General features: G+C 41.2%; 1 protein-coding gene across 4 annotated transcripts in view; it reads left to right on the top strand.

Annotated features, from left to right (window-relative positions):
- PFKFB4 (6-phosphofructo-2-kinase/fructose-2,6-biphosphatase 4) overlaps positions 1–26,975 on the top strand; it is a 66,009-nt gene that overhangs the window by 35,274 nt on the left and 3,760 nt on the right. For 2 of the 4 annotated variants that reach the window (XM_083726843.1, XM_083726841.1), the window contains exons 2-14: positions 1,652–1,768; positions 3,186–3,282; positions 3,687–3,753; positions 5,058–5,132; positions 6,425–6,481; positions 7,647–7,768; positions 8,985–9,192; positions 9,869–10,015; positions 11,834–11,938; positions 13,697–13,826; positions 15,039–15,101; positions 16,029–16,093; positions 21,677–21,763. In XM_083726843.1, the coding sequence (XP_083582969.1) occupies positions 1,652–1,768; positions 3,186–3,282; positions 3,687–3,753; positions 5,058–5,132; positions 6,425–6,481; positions 7,647–7,768; positions 8,985–9,192; positions 9,869–10,015; positions 11,834–11,938; positions 13,697–13,826; positions 15,039–15,101; positions 16,029–16,093; positions 21,677–21,736 (1,313 nt within the window). In that variant the 3' untranslated portion in view covers positions 21,737–21,763. The remainder of the gene's footprint in view (positions 1–1,651; positions 1,769–3,185; positions 3,283–3,686; positions 3,754–5,057; positions 5,133–6,424; positions 6,482–7,646; positions 7,769–8,984; positions 9,193–9,868; positions 10,016–11,833; positions 11,939–13,696; positions 13,827–15,038; positions 15,102–16,028; positions 16,094–21,676; positions 21,764–26,975) is intronic. The other 2 variants (XM_083726844.1, XM_083726842.1) reach the window with 1 other exon arrangement.

The raw sequence follows: 26,975 nt of genomic DNA, 5'->3' as shown, positions 1-26,975 counted from the left end.
TTGCACTGTTCGAGCTTGAACCCGAAATAGTCTGATTTTGTATATTTCCCTCCCCCTTTCCCTTGTTGAGAATAAATCTTAGCTTTTTTCCTTACTCATCAACAAAATCGCATATACGTTTCATAAAATTTCTTACTGTGCTCAGCTAACTAGGGTTGCCATATTTCAAAAAGTGAAAAATTGGACACAAAAGTGGTCGGACCTTTTTTTTTTTGCAAACCTGCTATTTTTTAAGGAAAGCTGTTTTTAATGAAAACTGCCGACATGGGTTGCCGTATGTCTGGATTTTCCCAGCTAGTTTTCGCCTGGACATTGCTTCCGACTGCAGTACTCCAGGTATTTCCTGGAAATTCCAGATGTATGGCAACCCTAGCATTGACTGCAATGCTGAACTTGGTCTGAAGGACATTTTAAGCATAGGTAACTGCATATTGTCTTGCGGCCATCATTCTTTGTAAGTAAGTAGAGCTGTGGAGGTGATGACACTTGAGTAATATCAAAAGAGTCTTCGAAAACATGCTGCTCCTGCTTCTACTAGCTCACCTTTGTGGAGCCCGAGGGAGGCTGCCTAGCAATTTCTGACTACAGTTGAACAGCTCCTTCCAGGACCTCTTACAGTATAAAGTAGTGTGCTTTCTTCTGTGTTTTCCTTGCACTCAGTCAACAAAAGTACTTAGTGAGGGAGACTAAAATGGGACTGATAAACCAGTGCTTCTTAACCTGTTTAGGGACACGATGTGTCTTTCACATGTTTGCACTTTGTTCCTTCTTGTTTTTATTTCTCAACACATGCTTCTGTTGTCACATACTAAAATTATTTGAAAAGACTGTTGCACAACATTTCAGGCACTTTCCTAAGCGAGTGGTTGACACATGGATATAGCGTTGCACATTGTTTGTTTTGTAATTTTGAATTCCGTTCAGAAGTTCTAAAGTTAGATTGCTTGCACTGAATTTGCCCTTAGCAAAGGGCTTGTTAATGTAATCAGAGATGCTGAAGTTTGCTTTAGAATTTCAGCTGGTGGTTGTTTCTCAGTAACCCTCTTTTCAAGTTAGCCATAACAGTGTGTTTGACCTTTTTGCTGTATTTGGAACACTCTGTGATTATTTTGAATGCTGAAAATGCTGAAAAATACTGTTTATGTCAGGAAGAGAGATATATGTTCACTTAGGCCAATTAGCACAGGCTAGGGACTCCTGAAAGAATAATAACTGTATTGGTTGCAAACAAACGTTTTTAAGTGGATTAAATCCATTTATCAGTGCTGCTGCCTGTTTTCTACCCTGCTTTTATAGGATTGAGAAAAACTGAAAAGATGACTCAAGGGAAAACCTTTGGCTTTACAGAAATTTAAGAATAAACATGTAGAACTGATAGCAAGGATTAGGAATGTGTTAGATTTCTAAGCATCTCTTCTGATAAAAGTAAAATGTAGCTTTGTACAGTTCATCCAGTTAGGCAGGCTTTTTTTGCTGGGAAAACATCAAGAGTTGTGTCAACCAAAAAAACCAAAAACCAAAACAAAACCGCAGTGGGAACGACAGTATGTTCATATCCTGTCCAAAAAAACACAGCTGTTTCCTAAATGGACTTAATTGTAACCTGAACTTCTACTTGGCATGATTACCAAGTATATATCTTTATTTTCAGTATGTATGACCAACTGCCCTACGCTGATTGTTATGGTTGGGCTCCCAGCAAGAGGGAAGACCTACATCTCAAAGAAATTGACACGCTACTTAAACTGGATTGGAGTACCCACAAAAGGTGACTGCTTTTTTCTTCGTATGGTACAGATTTTGTTGGAAGTAGGTTGCTTTAAATTATTTTGTTAACTTTAATATTATGATTATTTTTTATAGTGCTATCTGAGTGGGACACACCTGGGCAAACCATGTTCATCTCTTGACTAATTCCCCTGTGGCCCCCAGCTGATTCTCTTCTCTCCCCCCCCTGCCACATTGAGCTGATTGACATTGGGAACAGCTGAGGAGTGCAGTGACAGGTGTGCTCTTCAGAAGTTTCCAGCACTAAAAAGCTGGGCAGTGGGAGGGATGTGATGAATCCCTGAAATCCCACCAAGTGCTTTCTTCCCACATCCCAGTTGTCCAGTTGATTGGTGCTGGGAAGATCTGAGGAGTCTCCTGATTGGACCACTTGCAGAGGGCATGGTGTGATAATCAACATGTTAGTTTGAGAAGGGAAGGGAATGAGTTATTTTCATATAACCCAAGGGCACCCATGCGAAAGCATAAAACCCAAATGAGTTTCATCAACAAACAGTTTCATCTTTTCTGTTTTTATTTTCCTTAATTTTTGAACTTGTCATGCAGCCCAGTCTTATGATGACCGCTGAGGGAAGGGGAAACTTCCCTCTCATTAGTACGGCTTGTCATATGGCTGTGTTGTATTACTGTCTAAAGTTGTATTACCGTCTAAAGTTGAGCTGTTACTGTTTTGTTCTTAGATGAACATTATGTTGACAAGAATCTAGAAAGTTACTGAAGTTGCTAGGGATTGTTAACGTTTGTTACAGGTCAGCAAGTGTTACGTATTTTATTACTTTGTGGATCCAAAGGTTGCCTTACCTGAAGGCTGATTCATACACTCCCAAGTCACAATGTTATCCAAACCAGGATACCAGTTGGTTTACAAAAACAGAACATTATTTACTGTTTTCATCTGCAAACTCATTCTGAGTAAAGGCAGCTAGGCTTCAACTAAACTACCAAGACCTTGTGTCAACCCATTGGTCTACACACGAAGCCTTTCATACTGTGGGAATTCTGAGGGTTGTGAATCATGCAGCCTACAGGTGTTAGCCTATGAGACTCACAATATATGGCTGTTTTCACAGGGCTTGCTCCTAGGTGTGCACACAGGGCTGCAATCTAATACAATGGGAAGCAAGAACCAACATGCATTATCTAGTTGCACTCCTTACAAAACCCTGTAAGGTCAATCAATATTATTGCCTTCCTATCTTGCACATGATTTGAAGCAGAGAGGTTGTAGCCACCTGTTGAGTACATGGCACAGGTGAGATTGAAACCGGGGTGGGGGTAGGGTTCCTGATTCGTAGGATCAGGATTGATGCTATTCTATGCTATGCTGGCTCATCTATACATCAGGAGAAAGCAGATGTTGTTAAAGCCAAGTTTCTTGGTTTTTTTCCCCCATGCAGAATTTAATGTTGGTCAGTATCGGCGAGACTTGGTAAAAACATACAAGTCTTTTGAGTTCTTCCTGCCAGACAATGAAGAAGGCCTGAAAATCCGAAAGTAAGTTTGTAATGTGTCTTTTTCCTTTTGCTTCACAGTGTTGCTTTGATCTGCAGGAATGTTTCGTGTTTTCAGCATTTGAGGCAGCTGTTACCAGCTCTTATCAATTCAAGGAAAGGGACACTACAATGGCTCAAATTATTGACCAGCCCTAAGGGTTGCATTCCTCATACAGATTATAATCTTAGTACTGCTATACTAGCTATATAGTCTGAAAGGAAACTTTTAACTTGTTTCTACATTTTTAAAGTGTGTGTCTTGGATGCCTGTGTAAAATAGGTTAATTGATTCCAAAATTTTGTATTTTGCTTTTAAACATGCTATAGACAAAGTAAGTGCCATGTATATTTAATGATGCAATGTTTTTCGGGAATATAATTGTTATATTGTCTCTTCTTTTTAAGACAGTGTGCCTTAGCAGCACTGAATGATGTTCGGCGATACCTTTGTGAAGAAAATGGGCATGTGGCAGTAAGTGTTTCTCTCACCCCTTTGCAAAAAACAACTACACCCCAAAGCATCAACTAGCTGCATTTTCTGACATTAGTTACTGACACCACCGTTCTAAATACAAAAATAATATTGCAATATTGTTCAGACCAGTGGGGGTTTAATTATTGATTCCATACTAGATGGAGATTAGGATGACATGTTTCTGAATTATAATGGAAAGGTGGGGGGGGGAGACCAAGTTAGGACCATGAACCTCTTCTCATAAATTCTGCTTTTGGAAGTATCTCTCCTGTTTGAAATATGATGTTAAGTTTCTGGTGCAGTAAATGTTCATCAGAATTTGCAGGGTTTCCATTTTTCTCCTCTTCTTGCTTTTTGAATTCCAGTGAGACATGTAGTGTACAGTTTGTGCTGCATAGAGTTTGTGATGTTGACATAGACCTTGCATGATTTTTCTAAGAACAGAAAGAAATGATAACCCAGTAGCCATCGTTGACCCTCATTCATGCAGCTGATTTCCCCCCCTCTTCCTGTTGATGAACTTGTGCCTTTTGCTACTTACTGGTTTCCTTATTTTAATCTTTAAAATTGCCCTCAGTTTTCAAGCCTGTAATGTTTGTTTGCATGGTTTTGTTGAAAAAGCTTATTGAAAGCATGCTGTGGTGTTACACAAGGACAAGGATGAAATGTGTGGGAAGGCATAGCATACCAGGAAAGAAGAAGAATTCCCCACATATTTCATACTTACCATTGTTCATTGTTCAGAAATGATTGGTTCCAGTCCACTCACATAATAGCAGTTTTCAAAAGTTTTAAATCCAGCTCTCAAATGCTATGAGTCAAACCCACTGGAAGTTCTTAATTGTCTAGTCCAGCATTTGTGATCTCCTGGCAAATGACCTGAACTGTGAGGACTAAATGATAAATGTGATTTGATGTCTCAGTATATACTTGTGGTTAGTGGTACAAAACTGTTGAGTTTATTGCACAAAACAACAAAAAGCGAGCATGAATTTTTTTGGGGAAGGGATACCAGATTTGGGGATTTGCATTGGGCTATTTGGACTGCCTCCTATCCTTGTTCTATGAAGTGAACCAAGAATAAACCTTGTACCTCTGTGTTTAAACATGTATGCTTCACAGAGCCAGTAACATGAATTTGCTAAGTGCCTGTATTTCATTTTTACAGGTACATGTAAAAGGTTTGGTGGGGAAAGAGTAGTTTGTGATAAATCTGTTCTCTTTGGTTGCTGTTACATGAGATCTACTCCTTCCGGGTTGTAGCTATTTATTTTCTAATACAGCATTTATTTTTCCTTTAGGTTTTTGATGCCACAAACACAACAAGGGAACGCAGAGAAACCATCTATAAGTTTGGGGAGGAAAATGGGTATAAGGTGAGTTAAGAGCCAAGATGTTTGAAATGGCTCATATGGGGGAGTACAGACTGATGCTTTGTTCTCAATACACGATAGTTAAGAGATGGCATTGACTGGAACTTCATGTGATATTTGCCAGTAGCAGTCTTGTGGAATAAGTATCGCCTCCATTAAATCATACTAATTGCAGCTCCTAATGTGTAGTTAATCATTAGTCCTGTTTGCTGATAATGGGTCCTACTGTGCTAATGGTTACTGCCACTGACTGGGAGACAGGATTCTGAGACCCTCTTCTAGGATTTCAGACAGTGGGCTGGAATAAACTGTCTTTCTCCTTAGCGTATAATAGTTGTCTTATTAGCATTTAACTCCCTTGTCAGTACAGCTTCTCTGTGGGTGGATTGCTTTATGGGGGAGCATGCAGTTGCAATGCAGGTGGCGGGATGAAACTGCAGGGCTGCCTTCCCAACACAGGCACCTCTTCTCCTTACCTTGACAGAGCTAGGTTGGGGTAGTAATGGGGTTGAGGCTGTGCAACACCCACCCCACCTGTGGTGCTTCCACTGGTGCTTCTGCTTTGTCTAGTGAAGCAACAATGATGCCAGTATTCCAAAGGGCATCTCTGTGACTCTGCCTCACCCCACACACCACTACTGGGGCCTGTATTCTTTGTTCATCCTCCCAAAGACACCTTGCATAGAGCTCATCTCAAAAGCATCTATGTTTGTTAACAGTTTGTAATACTGCAGATAAGTATTCTGTATTTATACTTTCATTTGCTGGTAGGAACGGCCTTTTTATACACCTCTTACTTTCTGTGTCTGTTTTGTCTTTGCTGCTGGCAAATCAACAGTGCTGCTTCTTCATGACAGCAGACTTCACTGACAGAGAAGTAGTATGGTGTATCAACACCCCAGGCTTCTACTTTGTGCTGCAATTTTGGAAAGAAGCTGTACTTTTTGATCAGAGGTTATGTCAGGCTACAGTAAGGCTTCGCTACTGTGCCATAGGCTCTAAGCCAGTGTGCCGCCCGACTCCCTTTCAATGACTTGCCCTCTTAATTTGCAACTGCTTCATTAACACTATGCTGTTTGGAGGTGCCCAAAAGTAGCAGGGGAAATGCATAAACTCTGATCTCTGATGGGATGTTCAGCAGCTTGCAGAAGGTGTATTTAAAGGCAAAACATAGTTTGTAAGACCAAATATGCTGCTGACTACACAAGCCTGCATTTGCAGTATTAGCCACTGGATCTGTAACCCTTTTCCTCTTTTGTCACTTCCATAATTGTTTGTTCCTGTTTGGCTCAAAGACTTTCTTCGTGGAGTCAGTATGTGTTGATCCAGAAGTCATTGCTGCAAATATTGTGGTGAGTATCAACTTCTGCTTTTAAAAGAAGGAAAAGGTTTTGTGTCTCAATATAATTTCCAAAATCAGTCACATGGTACAGCTGCTTCTTTTTACCCTTCTCCATTTTACCTACTTTTATACAATCGTTTGGATTTATGGATTGCACACAATCTGTTTCTGCAATTTTCTGTTGAAGATTGCAATTGAAGGCATTTGGCCCACAGTGCATCCTGCATTCCGCTTCCTGGGAAATCTTGCACATTGTTAGATGCAAGGCTTTGTCAGAATTGCTTTGAACAAAAGCTCTTGCAATGTCCACTCCAGTTTCTTCACAATCATTATCTTTTTTTTAAAGGAAGTTTCAAGATATGTTTTCTTTGAAAAAAAACCTAACTTACAAGCAGGCAACCATTTTTTCCTTGCAATACAGGTTACACATGATGTTTGCTGTTGTGCAAATTTGTTATCTTAGCTGCTATTAGACCGTATCGGAGCACTGGTCCATCCAGCTAAGTATTATCCACACTGACAGGCAGCCTGTACCCAAGGTTTCCAACAAAAGTCTTTCCCTGTCCTACCTGGTGATGCCAAGGATTGAACTTGGTCTGTTCTGCAGAAGAGCAGCCTGCACAGTGATACTCAGATTAAAAAAATCTGAATATAGGTTTAGTGTTTTTCCTTTGTTAGAATCCATAAATAAGGAACATTTTCAGCATTTGTTCCTTTGAAAGTGACAGTGTGATACATTTTTCCATTCAAGAATATCTTAAAATTCTCATACTGACAATTTTGGGTTGTATCCTATATTAGTCATACTCAGAGTCATTTAAATTAATGGCCATGACTGAATAAAAGTTGGCGGGATACATCCCTATACTTAACTGACTTATGTTATAAGTTACAGTGGAAGATTTTCAGTTTACACATCTGCATAGCTTTGTTTAAAGTTGACAGGTATCTTATGTAATTTTATAATTTTATTGTATATTGTTAACTGCTGATTTTATTTATGTTTTGTAAAAATAATTGGTTAACTTAACACTGACTCTTATTGATACTTTAATTTTATGCAAACAGTTTAGAACAGGTTTTTTTAAATAGATAAGCAGTATACAAATTTCATTAAATAAGCAAGAGTAATTTTTTTTAATAAAAAAGACCCCCATACTTTCTTTCTCAATCAGCAAGTGAAGCTGGGAAGTCCTGATTATGTTGATTGTGGTAGCGATGAAGCTGCAGAAGACTTCATGAAAAGAATTGAGTGTTACAAGAATTCATACGAGACGCTAGATGAAAATCTAGACAAGTGAGTCGCCACAAGTCTCTGTGTTGCTTTGTTTACCTTTAGAATCTTAATTCTGCCTATGTGTGGCTTAATTCTCTTAATTGAGATTTTCCGCTTCAGATTGCAGGTGGGGCTCACTCGATTTGAATTCTCATCCATGCATTAAAAAAATCATTAGTTGTACTTGGAATACTAGGAGGGGAAAATAATCTAGTCCAGCTTTCTTCTTGACATTTTAGTTTTCTACATGTAGGGATATATTTTTCCATGGGGAGGCACTCAGTTATAGGAGCCCAGTTCTGCAGCCTTAAAGTGCTGCCAAGAAAGAGGTTTATCCCCTCACTGGAATAAAAAATTAGAGAGACAGCCACCTCCTAACAACCTTATGCTTACCATGGAAAGTCAGCTATGTCCTGTTGGTCCAGATTGTGGAGATCACACAATAATAATGATTTTACACCCACACCCCTATTGCTGTCTAGCGGCAACAGGAAGCATTCCTCAGTACCAGGAATAATATACCAAGTGTCCATACCGCACTTACTATCATTTCACTGAAATTGCTTAGAAGTTGCTTGCACAGTTGCCCAATAACCTCCTTTCTAGGAGAGTTAGAAACTTTTAAAATGAATGAATGAATGAATGAATGAATGAATGAATGAATGAAAACTCGAGAGTTTTGGGTACCAGTGAATGCCTTCACATTTGCCATGGTGCCTGTGGCTTCTTGGTGGGCAACCTATGCCCTAATAGAAGTAAAATTTCTACACACACACACTTTCAATGAGGACTGGGGGTGCTAAATGGGCACAGAATGCTGACTCACTGTTGAAGGGTGGGGAAGTATTATTTATTACATTTATGTACCACCTATGCTCACTGGTATCTCCTGCAAAAGGGCGTGGCTGCCTGACTACCTCCACCACTATAACCAGGAACACCATATGTTGCTGCTGGTACTGCTTGCCTTAACTAATGGCAAGTTATCGGGATTGGATAGTTCTTCCCATGTGTAAAAGCCATCTACTTGGGCTTAGTCCCAAGAGAAATTATGTTAGGGTATAATTGCGCACTACCCAACTTCCCCTTGCTAGTTCTTCTGAGGAAGTTGTTTCCATCATATTCTAGCACATGGTAAAAACAACCCCTTATTTCTGGTGCCTTTGGAGGAGATAAATGAAGCACTGGTCTGAATATTGTAGTTTTTACACATAGTTTTGTCTCTTACCGTGAATAGGGATCTTTCTTATATTAAAATAATGGATGTTGGACGGAGTTACCTCGTGAACCGAGTAATGGACCACATTCAGAGTCGGATTGTTTACTACCTCATGAATATCCACGTAACTCCTCGCTCCATCTACCTCTGTCGGCATGGTGAAAGTGAACTCAATCTAAAGGGAAGAATAGGAGGAGACACCGGGCTGTCTCATAGAGGGAAAAAGGTAGGGATTCTAATGTCTAATGTAGGGATTCTTTTTCCTTTCTTACCTTCAACCAATTTATATCTAGACCAGCTTTTCTCTACAGGTGCCTCTTTTGGACTATTATTTCCATCAGCTCTAGCCAGGACAACCATAATGGCGGGGGCTGATGGGAATTGTAACCCAAAGCTCCTGGAGGAAGACACCAGGTTCGGGAGGGTATTTTAAAATTTAATTTTAACTGGTTAAACTTGTTTTGTGAGCAGGATTCCCCTGGCTGCCTCCTTGCTTCTGTAGCCCCCTGTATCCTGTGAAGAACCACTACTCAAAGTCAGAAGACCCTCAAGAATGGTGTCCAATGTGACATAGAAGTGCAGGGGACGGGGCACAGTGAGAAGGGAAGACTGGTATACATTAGGGAATGTCCCACCCCTTTTGCACAAGTGGGAAATGTATTGTAGTTGGAGAAGTGCTCAATTGGACCCAAGCTAAAGAATAGTAAAGAAAAGCTGAATATCTGCTGTGGCCCTCATTTCACAGACCAACATACTTTGTTTTGTTGAAGGCATACACAGAGCCTTTTTGAAAGACACCATTACCTCACGGTTTGAGAATTAGGTCCTATTGGCATCTAACTCAACTGGAGTGCTTCAGCTGCAATTTCTTCATGACATTATTATTTGACGTGCTTTTACAGTTTGCCAAGAGTTTGGCACAGTTCATTAACGAGCAAAACAGCAAAGATCTGAAAGTATGGACGAGCCAAATGAAAAGGACCATTCAGACTGCAGAGGCTTTGGGAGTGCCTTACGAACAGTGGAAAGTTCTGAATGAAATAGATGCGGTAAGATCATCTCATGGTCACATCTGAAACTGTTTTGAATTTGTATGATGGAAAGAGACATACTTTATGATGCATCAGTAGGAGTTCTCCAGTGTGTGTTCCGGTTAGATTGCAAGTCTGCAGGGACTTGTTTTCATAATTTATAGGTTGAGTGGCACCTAGCTATACATATGCATTATAAAACAGTATTGTATTTGTCATCATTATTAGGATTAGAAAGTAATAATGATTAGATTCATGTTAGTCCACTATCCTTCAGAAGTCTTTCAAGCCTTTACAGTGGTACCTCTGGTTGTGAACGCTTCTGGTTGTGCACGCTCCAGGTTATGAGCTCCTCTAACGAGGAAGTAGCTGCTCCTGGCTGCGACCTTTGCCCCAGGATGTGAGCGGAAATTGTGCGCCAGAGGCACGTGCGCAGCGGCAGACACCATTGCTGAAAGCCGCCTCAGGATAAGAACGGTTTCCAGTTTCCGGTTATGAATGGACTTCCGGAATGGATTCAGTTTGTAACCAGAGGTGCCACTGTATCTCACTTTGGTACTGAGCTTTATTAGTTCAATTAGATCTGCATTGTATTTCTCATTGAAGCATCACTCACAACTTACTTCAGGGTATTTTTAAGTGAAATCATTGATCATCTCACACCCTCAAAGTTTTAAATGAAGAACACCATGCTCCCCATCCTGCAATTCAAAATGCATTGGGAGTGTGTAGTGAGGGAAGTGTGCAGAATGTGTGATTATCTGTATTATCTCCGGCAAAAAAAGAAGGAAAGGGAGATGAAAATAGTGTGTCTTTTCTTCTTGCAGCTTTTGCCGCAAGGATAGCTGGCAGGACTGTGTAGATTGTACAAGTAACCCAAGCACTTGCTTCAGGTAGCAAGACGCTTAAGATGGCATGGCAGTTAAGTCGCAGTAAAACCCAGGATTTTTGCAACACCATAAAAGTGTGTTATACAATGCGCACGTTCAAGGTAATATACTTTAAATGTATATTACGTTGTAAACTCCAGTGCCCTTATGGAATTGGTAGTAGTTGTAATAGTAATAAAAATACTTCCATAGTTCTTTTTGAAAATCCAGACCACTTACCGTATTTTTCACCCTATAGGACGCACCGGCCCATAGGACACACCTAGTTTTTTGGGGGGTAAAATAAAGGGGGAAAAATTATTCCCCCCCCCAGCCGCGGGACTGGGGCGGGGGAAGCCCAAGCTTTTAAAAACGCACCTACCGTAGTTTTTAGAGGAGAAAAGGATATCTGCCTGAAGTGCAGGGCACTCTGCTTCAGCCCGCCCCACGCTCTGGGCAGCAGGCTGCTATCCGCAGCCTAGGGAGCCCTGCGGGAACTCCCGCGGGCTCCCAAGGCTTGCTGATAGCTTCCTGAAGCCTGGAGAGCAAGAGGGGTCGGTGCGTACCGACCTCTCTTGCTCTCCAAGCTTCAGCGAAAGCCTGCATTCGCCCCATAGGATGCACACAGATTTCCCCCTCATTTTTGGAGGGGAAAAAGTTCGCCCTATAGGGCGAAAAATACGGTACATATAGTGTTTTTGTAGCTCTTTCTACAACCTATGTAACATAAGTCAATACTCAAAACAAAAAAAATTCCTTCCAGTAGCACCTTAAAGACCAACTAAGTATGAGCTTGGTATGAGCTTTCGTGTGCATGCACGAAAGTCAATACTGTTACTCTCATATAGTACAGTAGGTGGGTGTCTGATATTGAGAGTGTCTTATGTCAGATGAGCAACCTCTATAAACAGCCCAGTCTTTTAGCCATAAACCTACACTAATTCTCATGTTTTCGTTGTTTCCCTAGGGAGTCTGTGAAGAAATGACATATGAAGAAATTCAGGAACATTATCCATTAGAATTTGCTTTGAGAGACCAGGACAAATACAGATATCGATATCCTAAGGGGGAGGTATGCTATTTTGTTATATTTTCTCTTCTTGGATATGAAGTGTGTAAGAATACCTAGCAGCAAATGGGATGCTGAGTGCAATGTTTAAAGGGGGGAGGGGAGCTTTTGAGGTAAAGGGGAAAAGCGATTTTTTAATACTAGCTCTACAAAAGTCTTTCGGCAGATTTCCCCCCATAATATCTATCTCAGTCTCAAGTTCTCACTTGTATACACATTTGTGAAGCATAGCAGTTTGTTTTATGTTCATTGCTGTATACCTTTTTGTTTCAAAGGGTGGTTTTTTTTGTAAAACTGAAATACCTTTTTAACCATTCAAAGTTGTAGGCAGTGGGGATGAAAATATTGAGCCGGGCCCACCGCCTTCCATGTATTCCTTGAATGTATAGAGAAATAATTTCTGAGGGGGGCTAAAATAAACTCATACGGTTGAAGCAGAGTTAATTCTGCATCAGGTGGTCCAGTCTTCTACATACTTGCATTAAAGGTCAAGCATTAAGCTGTGCTTGGAACAGCTGTTCCAATATTTGTAATATGTGCAACGTGCCTTATTGTTAGCTGAGTGTTTCACTTCCCATGAGTTAGCTGTGTGATCACCAGAACAGTGCTGGATCCCAGGTGGCCATTATTTGTAGCACATTTAAGCAGCCATGTCATAATAGAAAAAGCTTTCTAGAGTTGTTTGCTAACCTTTCAGGGAAAAAAATGGGTTTTTTGTTTGCGTTAGCGGCCGTGCACCCATGCTTAATGGCTAACCTTTGGTGTTCTTAGCTGTAATTTGTTCATGCATTCATAGAAGTAGCAAAGGTGTATTACTGACTAAGAGTTTCAGGGTGGTTAGTCCCCAAGAAGTGCTAGTTTGCATTAATATTTACAAAGTAAACATATCATTACAAAATGAATCATTAGATCAAATCTTGATATATATAACAACTTAACTAAACATGTTCTGAGTCCAATTTACAAACTGGCAGCAAATTTAGATACCTCGGGTAATTTGTATAAATCAGGTAATTTGTATTAATCAAAATGGGGAAAAAGTTTAATAAAGATAATCCTTTCAGCATGGGATTAGCTGTTTGCCTTGTACACAACAATAAAAGAGAATTTCTATAGACTGATGTTCAGATACTATTTGATACCACAAATATATGTGCAAATATAGGTAAATGTTGAAGGTTTAACTCTAATACGGTGAATACGTATCATATTTTTGGTCATACCCCCAGATCAATTGATTATTGGGTTTTCATCATAAGGGAAATAACAAAATTACAGTTTTTGATTTGCAGTGGACCTACTGGTTATCTTATTAGGTTTATAAAAGGAGATCTTTAACAGCAGCAGGGCTCTGTCAGTCACAAAATGGATAAAGATAAACCTTCCCTTATATAGAAGACTCTGGTGCTTGAGAGCATTCAATATGGCTTACTCAATTAAGCTTACAAACATGATGGAAATCAGAGAAGGGAGACAGCAAAGCTACAAATTTATTTAAAAGTGGAGCTTTTTAAATGAAATGAAATAAAATAGGAATGATTAAGTATGTGATACAGCTTAACCACACTCACGTTGGTACTGATTTCTGTGATGGTGCATTCTTTCAAGATAAATTGGTTTAAATTTAGTGTTTTGTCTTGTACGTGTGTGTGCACACTTATCTGCAGAACATCTTATTATGTTTTGCCTATAATGGACAGCTCTTTGTTTGCTCTGTGTATACAGTCAAGAGGTTGATTATATTGTTGATTTCTCCTCCAGTCATACGAAGATCTTGTTCAAAGGCTGGAGCCAGTGATTATGGAGTTGGAAAGGCAGGAAAATGTGCTTGTAATCTGTCACCAAGCTGTTATGCGCTGTCTTCTTGCTTACTTTCTGGACAAGCCTGCAGGTAATTATATTTGCCTTAACATGGAGAATGTTCACCTTGGTCAATCAGTAACAATTTTGTCCAACAATTATTTCATGCGCATCTTAAATGATCAGGGAAAGTGCTGCTCTTCATGACTCATGTCAGACTTACATTTTCGCCTGTGCATGGGTCAAATGCTTCTTTAATCAACACTTGCTTTTCTGGAGTATCAGGGTTGCTTTTGTGAACCACCTGTGCTCTAAGATCATCTAGGGAAGACACTCTCTGGGTTTTTCAGCCTTCTGTAGTCAGGGCAGGGGAGAACTTTTCCACCCCATCCCTGTCCCATAATGGTGCTCCACCTGTGGAATACCCTCCTTAAATCTGTGTTCCTGAAGCCTGTAGTTAGGAGCTTTTATTCAGGAACTTAAATTCTGGGTACTTTTTATTATTGCAACTTCTAGAATTTTGGATATCTGAGTTCTCAAAGGATTTGTTGCAAAGAGATAGGATAAAACTATATTGAATAAATAAATAAGGGATCCCCAACCTTTTGGGCTCAGGGGAACATTTGGAAATCTAAGAAGCTATCACAGGTACCACAAAATTCTTCAGTTTCACAGAAGGAGAAGAAAACAACCTGATGATCAAAAGGGCAAATAACGCAAATTGCCCCATGGACAAAACAAGCAAGAAATATCTTCCAAAAAACAAGCAATGCCTGCCCCCCCAACAAGCATGCAAGCAGCAACAAGATGTACACATTGAGAGACAATTAAACAAAATGCAAGCGGTGGCAGGAGCCCTTTATTTATTTTCTGTTTTGTTTTGGGGACGGGGCACAGGAAGGTCAAGCACCATCCTCTGAGAGCCCCCCCAACTCTTTTCTTTCTCTTCCAATGAAGAATGCATATGTGGGGCCCAGAGGCTTTCTGGGAAACAAAAAGGAAGCAGGCAGAGCAGCTGCATCTCTTCCTTTGCAGCACAACCACTGCTAAATGTGGTTTTTGAAAGAGAGAGAGAGAGAGAGAGAGAGAGAGACTTTCAAGAAAAGCTGTATCCTCCCCCCCCCCCCCAAAAAAATTGTGAGTGGCTTGGAGCCCCGGTAGGCACAAAGTAAAATGTCTAGGGGTACTATGGCAAGTGCAGGTGCCATGTTGGGGACCAGTTCCATTGCTGCACTAACATGGTTTGGAAGAGGGGCATTTCTGTTACTCTCTATTAAGTTTATTTTCTCTCCATCTGTTTTAGAACAACTGCCTTATCTCAAGTGCCCACTGCATACTGTCTTAAAGCTAACCCCAGTGGCTTATGGTAAGCTCTTCAAAATGTATTCTATCAATCTATTTGTATTTCAGCTATTAACTGTACAGTGGACGCTCGGGTTGCAAACGTGATCCGTGCAGGAGGCACGTTTGCAACCTGCAGTATTCACAACCCGCAGCGGTGCGTCTGCGCACATACGGGTTGCGATTCGGCACTTCTGTGCATGTGCAAAGCACGATTTAGCGCTTCTGCGCATGCACGACCGCCAAAACCCGGAAGTAACCCGTTCCGGTACTTCTGGGTTTCGGCGCGTCCATAACCTGAAAAAACGCAACCTGAAGTGTCTGTAACCCGAGGTATGACTGTAATTATTATGGAAAACATCGCATTTGTCGATGGCAGCTTTCCAATAGTGTAAAGTTATTTGATGATGTATTTGTGAATTGACGTCACTGTTGTGTGTGAAATGCTTGCCCTGTGAACTGATTTAATCTTAAGTATTATCTTCCATCTCCTTTTGCCCATTATAAAATTTCTGAAGCGGCATAAGCTTTGGCTTCCTTTTCCTTTTCTGATCTCAAGCCTGAGAGAGTTTGAATCCTGAATTTTGAAATTCTAGCTAGTTCAACTAAAGTACATTGGTACCTACCATTCACTGTGTTCTTGTTCTTTGCAGCCAGAGTGGAGCACTCTTTTAATATGTGGTTGTTCTTTTAAGCAAACAGAAGCCTGTAGTGACATCTAGTGTCCAAAATAAATTGTGAATTGCAAATTCATTTTGTATCTTAATGCTTTTGTATCTTAAGTCATACTCTTGAGTAGATCCATTAGTTTCAATGGGCTTAAGTTAGTCATTACTGACTTTTAAAGTATTATCATTCCCAATGTGGAGATGGAAACAAGAACTGATTTTACAGTGATGGCGGCTCCCAAAACAAGGAAGACAAACATCTAAAAGTTTACTTCTATTTACAGGTTGCAAGGTGGAATCTATATTTCTGAATGTTGAAGCTGTAAATACGCACAGAGACAAACCACAGGTAGGTGTCTTCTGTTGTCACAAATGTGAATTTGAAACTCTGCAGGAGGAATGGTGGTGGTGATAGAGACTGGTTTAAAGTTGAATAACTGGAAAAAAGAAAAAAAGAAAGAAAAGCAGGGAAAGAGTTAAGCACTCTCTCCTGCCCCAGTTTTCCATTCCTAAAGGATATTGTGGGAATATTGTAGGTACCTGTACTTTGGTATCTAGCTTCACCTTTGGAGTAGAGGTTTGTACACAACCAAGTGTGTAAGTGTGTGTGATTTATATTATATTATATTATATTATATTATATTATATTATATTAGTGACAAAGTATGCTCCTATTCTCTCATATTTAATGCCCTGCAGGCATGTTACCGCAGCCTTTGTTGCAGCCCCTTCTTCTTTTTCCTACCCTTTTTCTTGCATTATGCCTTATTTAGGCCACCACCCTATTTTCACACATTATTGAAGCAGCCTCGTTAATGCCAGATACCCAAATTGTGTGGGTGCTTTTCCGTGGCTAGCTGCCTGTGTGGTTGTGAAACAGAGCTCGGAGCAACTTTTGTTTTATTTGATTTTGACTTTACGCTTTGCTCTTCATTTTAGAAGGAAGCCTCCCACTGAATTCTCTGGCATGCTGAAAGTTGGGATGACTGTACTTAATAAGAGGCTACTAGCTGCGTGGGGAGGTGTCTACATGATTTGCCAATAAAGAGAGCCATGTATCCCCCCCCACCCCGTCTCTCATGTATGCACTAGGCCTGGGTGATGAGTCAATACATTGGCCAGGACTGTTTTGAGGGCCACAGCGTGACATTGCCTTCATCTTGGTGATATATCACTGGTAAAACCCTTGCTGCTCCTGAGTCAGGAGAACTATAATGTGCTGGTCATGCCTGTTGATGTTACTGGATTCAAGTATGACAAAATGGTGCATATTTATAGCCCAAGTTATGAGGTCAAACAAAAGTACAACCTGCACAGGATAAATGGCCTGCTCAAGTATGAAGTCGGGCCTCTTCTATCTTGTCGCTCTTACATGTGTGGGTTTGGTGAACATTAGAATAAAAATCAAGGCTATGTATAATGCATTGCAAGATATATTTATGTAGACTGAACCAGTGGTAATTATTCTGCAAGTATTTTAATAGGTCCCTTGAGAAAAAGTAACCTAAGTGAGCTAGTATAGTGTCATTGGTTTGAATGGCCTGGGGTGATGATAGGATTGGAAGCTCCTAAACATGTCATTATTTCTACTAGTGAATTAGCACACAAATGCCTAATTATATACCATTAAAAATAGAGGAAAATGTGCTATGTTTGCTCCTTTGTGATGCTAGAAAATGACCAGATCTTCATTATATACCTATTTTTTGTGATGTCATCACCTTCTGCACATGGTCTCTGACTTATTGGCATCACTTGAGGAGAAATGAAATAGAACAAGAGGTCATGTGCAGTGGCGCATAAAACAGTCATTTAATTTGAGCATTTTAAAAAATGAAGCGTGCAGTGGATTTTGGAACTTCAGATAAATGCTCTGCAAAACAAAGGGAATTGTTTTATTCTCTGACAACTCATCATCTTCATGCCTGCTTTACTTGCGTTTCATGGAATCTTCTCTCCTTCATGACAACATTATGACACTCTCTAACTGCACAATGCTTTCATAATACAGCGTATGTCATCTGAGTGAATTTGGCAGCTAATTATACGATTCCACTTCGGGGAAATAACAGTGCCTCAATTGTGACAGTCTGTAGCCTTGTATTCAGGTGATGCTATGGTGAGCAGTGATGCAGAGCAGACAGCAAGCTGTTCAATGAAAGCCCTAAAAACTGCCACGATTAGGAATTGTGCTGCAGTTGTGCTGCCACCCAGTTGTTTGCTTAACTCAAGACAGTATTTTCATTGCGTTAAGTCGCTCTGTTGGATCTGAATGCTGTGTGTTTTTAGCAGCTTTAACAGTGTTGCCTTACTCTTTTGATCAATGAGTGTTTCACAAATGACTCATCCATGGCCAATTGGTTGGTAGGCAGCTGTTAACGGCTTCTATTTAAACTGTGTGTGAATAAAAAGGTGAGAGAGAAGCTTTTCTGGACATACTGAAGCGTTTAAGAAACACTCGTTCTGTAAAATGTGCAAGTCCTTGAAAGGCTACCATGTGTGTGTTTGTTAGTTAGTTTGTTTGGGTTGGTTGATGCAGCGGCACAATACCAGCATTCAGTTCTGATATGGCTTCATGGTGCCTAGTTGTGTGAAACTGCAGGAAGAACAGAACCTGGATGAAAACATTAGAATATATTTTTGAGATTTAGGATTGGTTTCTGTCAGCTGCTCAGTGTCTTACAGGTTTGAGTAGCAGGGTCTCTCATCGTAAAGGAACATATTTTGGTTAGGTATCCTCTTGACAGTGATAAGATTGTCCTTTAGGATTGAGCAGTAACTCTATTTTTAGTGAAGTTTCATGGGAGATTTTTTACCATGTTCTTGCCATCATATTCTTGATTATGGTAAAATGATACTGGATATCAAATGAATCAAAACAGCCACTAAGACTTTTTTCCAAGGCTGCTCACAATTTTAGCCAGCCTTGGCTGCCAAATTCCTGTTTTACAATGTTTGGATACTGAAAGTAAGTAGGTATTGTAAGCTGCACAGTTTTGGGTAGCAGGTTTAACGATGTTTTGTCACAATAAGAATACAAGCTGGCCATATACATGTCTTCCAATATTACTAGCCAACCTGTGTACACACACAGGGGTGCAGTTCCCCACTCACATAGTTGGGAGTAAATCCCATAGAACACAGTTTCACCTTTTTCTTACTAAACAGGTATAGGATTGATTGCCCATAAAAGCAAGCCTGAGAGTAAGGAACTATGGTAATGCCAGCACGTTCCAGGAACCCTCTTTGTTGTGAGTTATTTTGGGGTTAGTCTGAAAGTTTGTTTGGGCCATTGATGAGAGCCAGGAGGCTGAGAGGTATTGTAGAAGGTGAATATGCTGTCTGTAAATATTTATTAGTAATTTCTGTTAACTGTTTCATATGAGGATCTCCCCTTTCTGTAGACTGCTTAAAGGTCTTTTTATATATTCAGGGGTAAGGAAGTGTTCTAAATAAAATGTGCTGCTTATTTTTTTTCTCTTAGCCTTTCTGGTTATCAGTGGAGAGAAAGGAGAGAGATGTGGAAAGTAGTGATGATATTCATCAGCTGCAGCAGTATTAGATACTCATTTGGGCTAGTGAGTGAATAAGAGAGAGTGTGCCCTCATCCAGGTGGTGGCCTAGTCCTCACTCATTTCTCTCGCCACTTTCTGCTTCTCAGCCATATTCGTTGTTTTTCTGTTTTGCATTAATCAGGACTGTTATGGCGAGCACAGGTAGTGTTATCCCAAAGGGAAACTTTTCCTCTTTCTTCTTTAACCGCAATTGAAGAGTTCCAAAGTACCCAGGGTGGGTTCAGGCACTGCTAAAGGTAAAGGGACCCCCGACCATTAGGTCCAGCCGTGGCCGACTCTGGGAGGGAGCCAGCGTACAGCTTCTGGGTCATGTGGCCAGCATGACTAAGCTGCTTCTGGCGAACCAGAGCAGCACACGGAAACGCCGTTTACCTTCCCGCTGGAGCGGTATCTACTTGCACTTTGACGTGCTTTCGAACTGCTAGGTTGGCAGGAACAGGGACCGAGCAACGGGAGCTCACCCCGTTGCGGGGATTCAAACCGCCAACCTTCTGATCAGCAAATCCTAGGCTCTGTGGTTTAACCCACTGCGCCACAAGGGAGGTTGACATGTTGTTGGGCTACAAGTTGCATCATCCCTGACCGTTGGCTGTCCTGGCTGGGGCTGATGGGATTTGGAGTCCAACAGCCTCTGGAGGGCAGTGCATTGGCAACCCCTGCCTTAAAGGTTCTGAGAAGACAACGGATAGTGTTCTGTTTTTCCGTCGTTTGTTCTGAACCCATTTGTCCAGAGGTTTCTAGTACCTAAGTTCACAGCATTTTGTGCTCCTGATACATAAATACTGCTGCAGCAGTTGCACTGGCACAACCATGATGCTGTGCTAGCACAGACCCATGATGCTTCAGCAGTGAATTGACTTTAGAGTTCTGTCTTCAGCTGTCTTTAGCTGTTCCTGCTGTTCTGATCAACTTCAGAACATGAAGGCACAACCTGTGACATTTCAGAAGTCTGAAAGGGGCCAATGAAAGGAAATGGTTTCCAGGGCTGAGGTGGCGGAAGGGGAGGCAAGGCCCATTAGAGCTTCTTATAAAAACATCAGAAGAGCTTTCTGGATCAGGACAATGGCTCATCTCATCTATTATCCTGTTCTCACAGTGGCTGACCAGATGCCTGCGGGAGACCAGCAATCAGGATTCGATTACTCTCCCCTCCCGTGCTTTCCAACAACTGTCATTCAGAAGCTTTGCTGCTTCCAGTTGTGGAGGCAGAGAATAGCCACCATGGCTAGCCACCATCAATAGTCCTCTCCTCTGTGAAGTTATCCAATCTTGTCCTTCCTCACAATGAGCAGAAGCATTATAATAATTTATAATAATTTATTATTATACATATTATTATTTATTATTTATACCCCGCCCTTCTGGCTGAGTTAAAAAAAAAAAAGCTCATGTACTTATTCTAAGTAACTTAAAGAAGAGAGCAGACTCTTAATGGTTGCAGGATTTGATCTAATTTTGTGCCAGATACTCAGTTATTGGCAAGTTCTCCATATAATTTGAGGGTTGTGGTTATAGCTTCATGACTGAAAGACATGGAAATGTATGCTATCCTAGACAGTAGGAACTCTGTATTTTCTGTCCATAAGATGCCCCCATGTATAAGACGCCCCCTATTTTTGGGGACTCAGATTTAAGAAAACGGCGGGAGATGTATCCGTGGATAAGACGTCCCCTAATTTTTGACATTATTTTTTAGGGGAAAACCCTAGTATTATACATGGAAAAATACAGTAATATACAGGGGCTAATGTCACAATAAATATGACTAAAATGATTCCAGTAGAACCTATGACCAGGGCACATAGGAATGTAGGAAGCTGTGTTATACTGACTCGGCCATTGGTCCATCTAGTTCAGTATTGTCTGTATTCAGTGAGTGACTCTCTCCATGTTTTCAGATAGGAGCTTTTTCTCCAGCTCTGCTTGCAGATGTCAAGAGATGCTCTACCACTGAGCTATGGCCCTTCTCCTGGCACCCAACCCCTTCCCAATTGTTCACTTTTATTTAATGGTATCTGGCTGATAAGACTTGCTTTTTGCAGTATGAATGTGCTATGCATAATGTAATGAATCACAAGCTTTTAAATATAGTTATATAGTTGAGATACTCTAAACATAAGCAGTTTCTGTGTGTGTCTTTTGAGGAGAGCTGCCAGCACTTAGCCTGTGGTCCACAGAATTATTAAATGCAGTCTATAAAGAAGGCAATTCCGCTGTCTGTTTTTAAAAAAGCTTTATTGCTCTAGATAAGTGACTATATTTGTTAATTTAACAAGCTCGGCTGTTTACTTGTGAAGAAAGCTGACCGGCCATGTTGCATGATAAACATTTTCCTCTGTATTTTTATTATTACACAGAATGTAGACATTTCAAGACCTCCCGAGGAAGCCCTTGTAACTGTCCCTGCTCACCAGTGAAGCCCGTGTCCTGATCAGCTATGAAACGTGTGGTGCTTCTTTTCATCATATTATATTAAAATTATTTCAATCGTTCCAATCACTTTGGAATCATCCACAGATAATATCCGTTTTTGTGTAGCTCGTGGCTTTTAGAAATCAGCAGACAATCAAATCTTACTCTCCCCTACCTCCTGGATTGGAACTAATTGGCTGAGCCATCTGATTACTGGCTTCTCTGATATAACACTTGATCAATTGGTGATTGCTAATTTTGAATCTGATGTTTTATGTCCATTACAGCTTGATCAAACACTCAAACCCTGTTGGGAGATAATATGGGGCAGTTGTCTATTAATGAGTATTTTTATTTTCTCTTGAGTGATTGGATTGTTTTACATAGAGGAGCAAAATTAATAGTCTTTCTACAGTTAGTTCCGCAGCTAGTGAATAGTATCGGCAATGTAGATAGTCTGCTAATTCATAGAACCATAGAATTCTATGGCTGTTTAATAGTAGCTTCTGGGAAATAGTGTTCTTGCCCCTGACTTTGTGGAAGATGTATTTCTGTGATTTCAAAAAAAGGTCTGCAAAATTTAATCTATTATGGGATTAATTGATTATTTAAAGTTTAATTTGTACTTATAATTACTTTGACAGCTAATTTTTAAAAGCTATTTTAAAAATATTGTTAGTTTTTTTAAAAAACAACAACTGCAAGTGGTGTTAAGACTGTTTTAAACACCCATTAAAAAGAGGCCTTTCTCTTTTCGTTCACATGAGAAGGAATGCCTCTTCTAAGAAGTTGCCTGCTATAACTAAACTAAACATTTTATAAGAAAAAAGGAAATATGCTTCTTGCTTCAGGACTCTTTTATTCTATTCAGATGCAATTTCTGGAAATGGCATGAATTTTAGTTAATAGATTCAATCAGTCAACTAAGGTGTTTTTAAGAGGGTGGCAGCCCTAATTTATAATTTATATGAAGAGGACTCATAGTCGTAATGTCTTAATTTGTTTTCTTTCTAAAGTAGAAACAGAAATATATTTCTTTTACGGTTTGGCAAACGGAGGCAAGCTGCTATTGCTTACTCCTGTGAAGTTACTAGACATTACTAATACCAGGGTAAACATGCATTTGGAACACTTCTGGATAGAACCACTGTCAATATGGAGTAAAGAAATGGCACTTGTGGAAAGGAATAATACACAACTACTCCTTTCCCTGCTTCTTCTCCATTCTAGGCTGTAGATGGTGCAAAGTTGGGCTGCTGAGGGGTGTGGCGTGGGGAGAGAGGGTATGTTGCTGAGGAGGAAGAGGAGGAGCCTGAGGAGAGTCCTGAGACCCAGATAGAGAGGCCCCCAGGCCTGAAGTTCCCAACCCCTGACATAAATTTACCTCCTCAGAGATTCGAAAGCAGCTTGGGGGCGAGGGGGGTTCTGAGAAGAAATCATTCTAGTGCACATAATGGCATTTGTGCCTCAAGATGATGCTCTAAAATTCCAAAAGGAAAAAGGTGGAGCTTTCCGATATGTCGAGGTGGGCCAGTAAACTGCAATGCTTAAAAAATAAATAAATCATTTCATACTTCCTGTCAGCCAAACAATTCCCAGGGTGATTCACAAAACCAAACCAAAGCAGTGTAGCTGCTGCTAACTTACATGCTCTAAATTCTAAGCGTCTTGTAAACAAGTTTGGTAGATTAGAAAAAGGTTGTCACTTGAATCCTGCATTGCCACATATAAACAAAACTCTTACAGGGGCCAGAGATGTTCCCAGGAACAGCCTCTCTCCCAGCAGAGGCACTTGCTTTGTTCAACTGATTTTCACTAGACTAACTTCTTGTTGGGGGTTGGGGCTGGAGAATCAGCTTCGGTGGTGCTGATGGTTACATTGCTTAGATCAGGAGTGGCTAACCCATCAGCTAAGAGGTTTGATGGCTTCTTATTTGAAACGTTTTTGGCAATTTCTCTCCTCTCCCCGCTTCAGCAGAACAAAGAAAACCAATGTCATCAGCATTACAGTGAATAAATAAAATGAATTTGTGGGAATTTTGAGTGGGGGAAGTGGGACTTTGAGGGAAAACAATCAGCTAAAAGTATATAAAAGAAAATACAAATGGAATGAACTGGGGAAGGAAAGAAATGGGTTGACTTTAGATGGAAAGATAATAAAAGGGATTAATTTACTTCTTTGGCCTTAGCCCACTTTACCATGCCACCCCTGGCTTAAATCTAGGAGTTTTAGTTTTGTAAGACTGATATCACAATTATGGTGATATCTCGTGGCAAAGTAAGGGAAAGGAGCACATATCCTTGTGAATCTCTAGGAGGTCTTCCATTTGAGAACTGAAAGAAAAGATCCTAGATAATGGATTTTTTGTTCTTCAGGACAAATCCTACAGTGCTTTGATTAGGGATCTCATATCTTTCCTGGATAATAGTCAAGGTCAGGCATAGGCAAACTCAACTCTCCATATGTTTTGGGACTACAATTCCCATCGTCCCTGACCACTGGTCCTGTTAGCTAGGGATGATGGGAGCTGTAGTCCCAAAACATCTGGAGGGCCGAGTTTGGGGGTGCCTGACCTAGAAGATGGGAGACACTGAACTTTGGCCTGCCTAAGTGGGTGGTATCACTCACTCCATTTTGTTTTCTTTAACTTAATGGCACCATCAGGTGGGTGGAAAGATGTTAGGATCATGGGAGTTGTAGTATTCTCACCTGGGCTGCATGCGCACAGCTCCTCCGTAGCAGAAAGAGGCTGCCGGCTGGGGCGGAGAGAAGCTGTGGTGTGCGAGGTGCCTGGCTGTGGCTGCTCCATCCAAGTCAAGCCGGGGTGGGGGTGCTGGGCAGATCTTTGCACCCCGGTGCCCCATATGCTTAAGACTGCCCTGCTAGGGATGATGGGAGTTGTAGTCCCAAAACAGCTGAAGGGCCAAGTTTAGGGATGGCTGACCTAGAAGATGGGAGACGCTGAACTTTGGCCTGCTTAAGTGGGTGGTATCACTCACTCCATTTTGTTTTCTTTAACTTAATGGCACCATCAGGTGGGTGGAAAGATGTTAGGATCATGGGAGTTGTAGTACCAAAACATCTGGAGGGCCGAGTTTGCCTATGCCTGGTCAAGGTAATACTGGGAGGAGAGGATCTGGAAGATCAGGCTACGTAGTATGAAACCCTAGCAGCTTAAATGAAGAGCCCTTTTGATAAGAATGTGTGTTCTCACCTCACATTTTGTGTTTGAAGAGTACAGATACTACCAATGTCTTCATTCTAAGAGATTAGTTCATTCTTGTTAACTGAAACCTATATATTTCACTTAAGGGTAGAATAACAGCTCATTTTTTTGTAGTCTCCAAGGAGGAGAATAACAACAACAACAACTGTTATACTGCTAGTGGCTAGCAGGCCTTGCTGAAAACACAGGTGTCATATGAATGTCATCTTCTTACTTCTTTGATCTCTGTTCTGCACCAGGTAGTCAGTTTGTAGAAGTTGATGTGTAGATAAATGGAAAGTGTATTAGCAGCAATTTTTTTACAAGTTGCCATGAACCATGCAAACCTACACTGGAGCAGGTACAATCATTAGGATGCCTTGGGTATGTGCCTTACACATTTGTGTTTCGTACTTCCATTGAAGAGTAGGAAGAGTCAATTCTCCTGCGAAGAGATGAGTTCACTCCTCCCAAATCTGTTACCTGGAAATCTCGCTTTTGGGGAGATGTACCACTTCTGATGGTGGAGAAAAGTTGGTTCAGGCTTTTAGAATAAAATGATGGTCTGCTTGATGGTAGGTAGAGATCATTGGGGCACTCATTAGAGCTCCTTGGGTACATGTCTGTCTGGCTCATTGACAGGACAAAATGTTCATATTGTGTGGAAGAGTTGAGTATCGGATGCAGTTGGACAGGACAAACTTTGAAAACTCCAATAGGAGTTTGAAAATATGTAAGGAATGTTGGAAGCTGCTGCATATTAGATCAGGCTCTTGGTCCATGTAAGCCCAGTATTGCAGTAGCTCTCTAAGGTCACAGTCAAAGGTATTTTGTATTGCCCATTAGCTGAGATCTCGGGGATTGAACTTGGGATCTTATGCATACAATGCATGGGATCTACCTTGTCCAATAGCCCTGATCTGAACACAACTAGAAAACGATGTGTGCATTTCATTACACTCTATAGTGGTAAAACAAAGCCTATGTATAAATGGCTTTTTTTGGCCTGAGCAAAAACTATGTAGGGCGGTTTAACTTGATCTCAAGGATCAGGTAGTAACTTGCATCCAATGGCTGCTGCTAGAATGACTGTGGTCAACGATAGACTGAGCTTCTAGGATAGAGATTTGCAATTGGCAGTCTTTGAGTCCCCGAGGGATACAGTGGTGCCCCGCAAGACAAATGCCTCGCAAGACGGAAAACCCGCAAGACGAAAGGGTTTTCTGTTTGCGAGTTGCTTCGCAAGACGAATTTCCCTATGGGCTTGCTTCGCAAGAAGAAAGCCCATAGGGAAATCTCCAGGGACCTCTTTTAAATGCTGGCGGTGGGGAGCAAAGCCTTCCCCCCCCCTCCGGCCTTCAGAAGAGGTCCAGGAAGGCCGGCGGGGGCCGAAAGGCTTTGCTCCCCACCGCCAGCATTTTAAAAGCGGTCCGGGATAGCAGGGAAGCGCTTCGCGCTATCCCGGACGGCTTTTGAAGGCAGACGGGGGGGGGGGGCAAAAACATTTGCCCCCCGCCGGCCTTCAGAAGAGGTCCTGGACCTTTTAAGATCGCCCCGGACAGCGGAGAAGTCCTGGACCTCTTCTGAAGGCCTGCGGGGGGCGAAAGTCTTTGCTCCCCCCCGCCTGCCTTCAAAAGCCGTCCGGGATAGCGGAGAAACGCGCTGCGTTTCTCTGCTCTCCCAGGAAGGCAGGCAGGGGGGAACAAATACTTTTGCCCCCCGCCGGCCTTCAGAAGAGGTCCAGGACTTCTCCGCTGTCCGGGGCGATCTTAAAATGCTGAAGACTAGTATGTTAAGTGTTCAGTGTGTCATGACATATCTGTGATGAGAGGTGGTAGTATCACATAGCTTGTTGCCTAATACAGTTATTGGTTTAAAGGGAAGGAAAAGTGTTGTGTATAGGCATTGTAGCTGGGTTCAAACTTGTGACTCTCAAGGATCTCTCCCTCCTGGACTTGTGCATGTGTCATTGCATTGAGTGTGATAATGAAAACACTTCATTTGGGTTGTCCAGTCAGCTAGCAGCATGTGCTTATGT

The sequence above is a fragment of the Podarcis gaigeae genome (assembly GCF_964106915.1).
Source record: "Podarcis gaigeae genome assembly, chromosome: 2".
In the NCBI taxonomy this organism is placed as follows: domain Eukaryota; kingdom Metazoa; phylum Chordata; class Lepidosauria; order Squamata; family Lacertidae; genus Podarcis; species Podarcis gaigeae.
The sequence above is the reverse complement of the archived record's forward strand: the minus strand, read 5'-3'. Positions and strand labels throughout refer to the sequence as shown.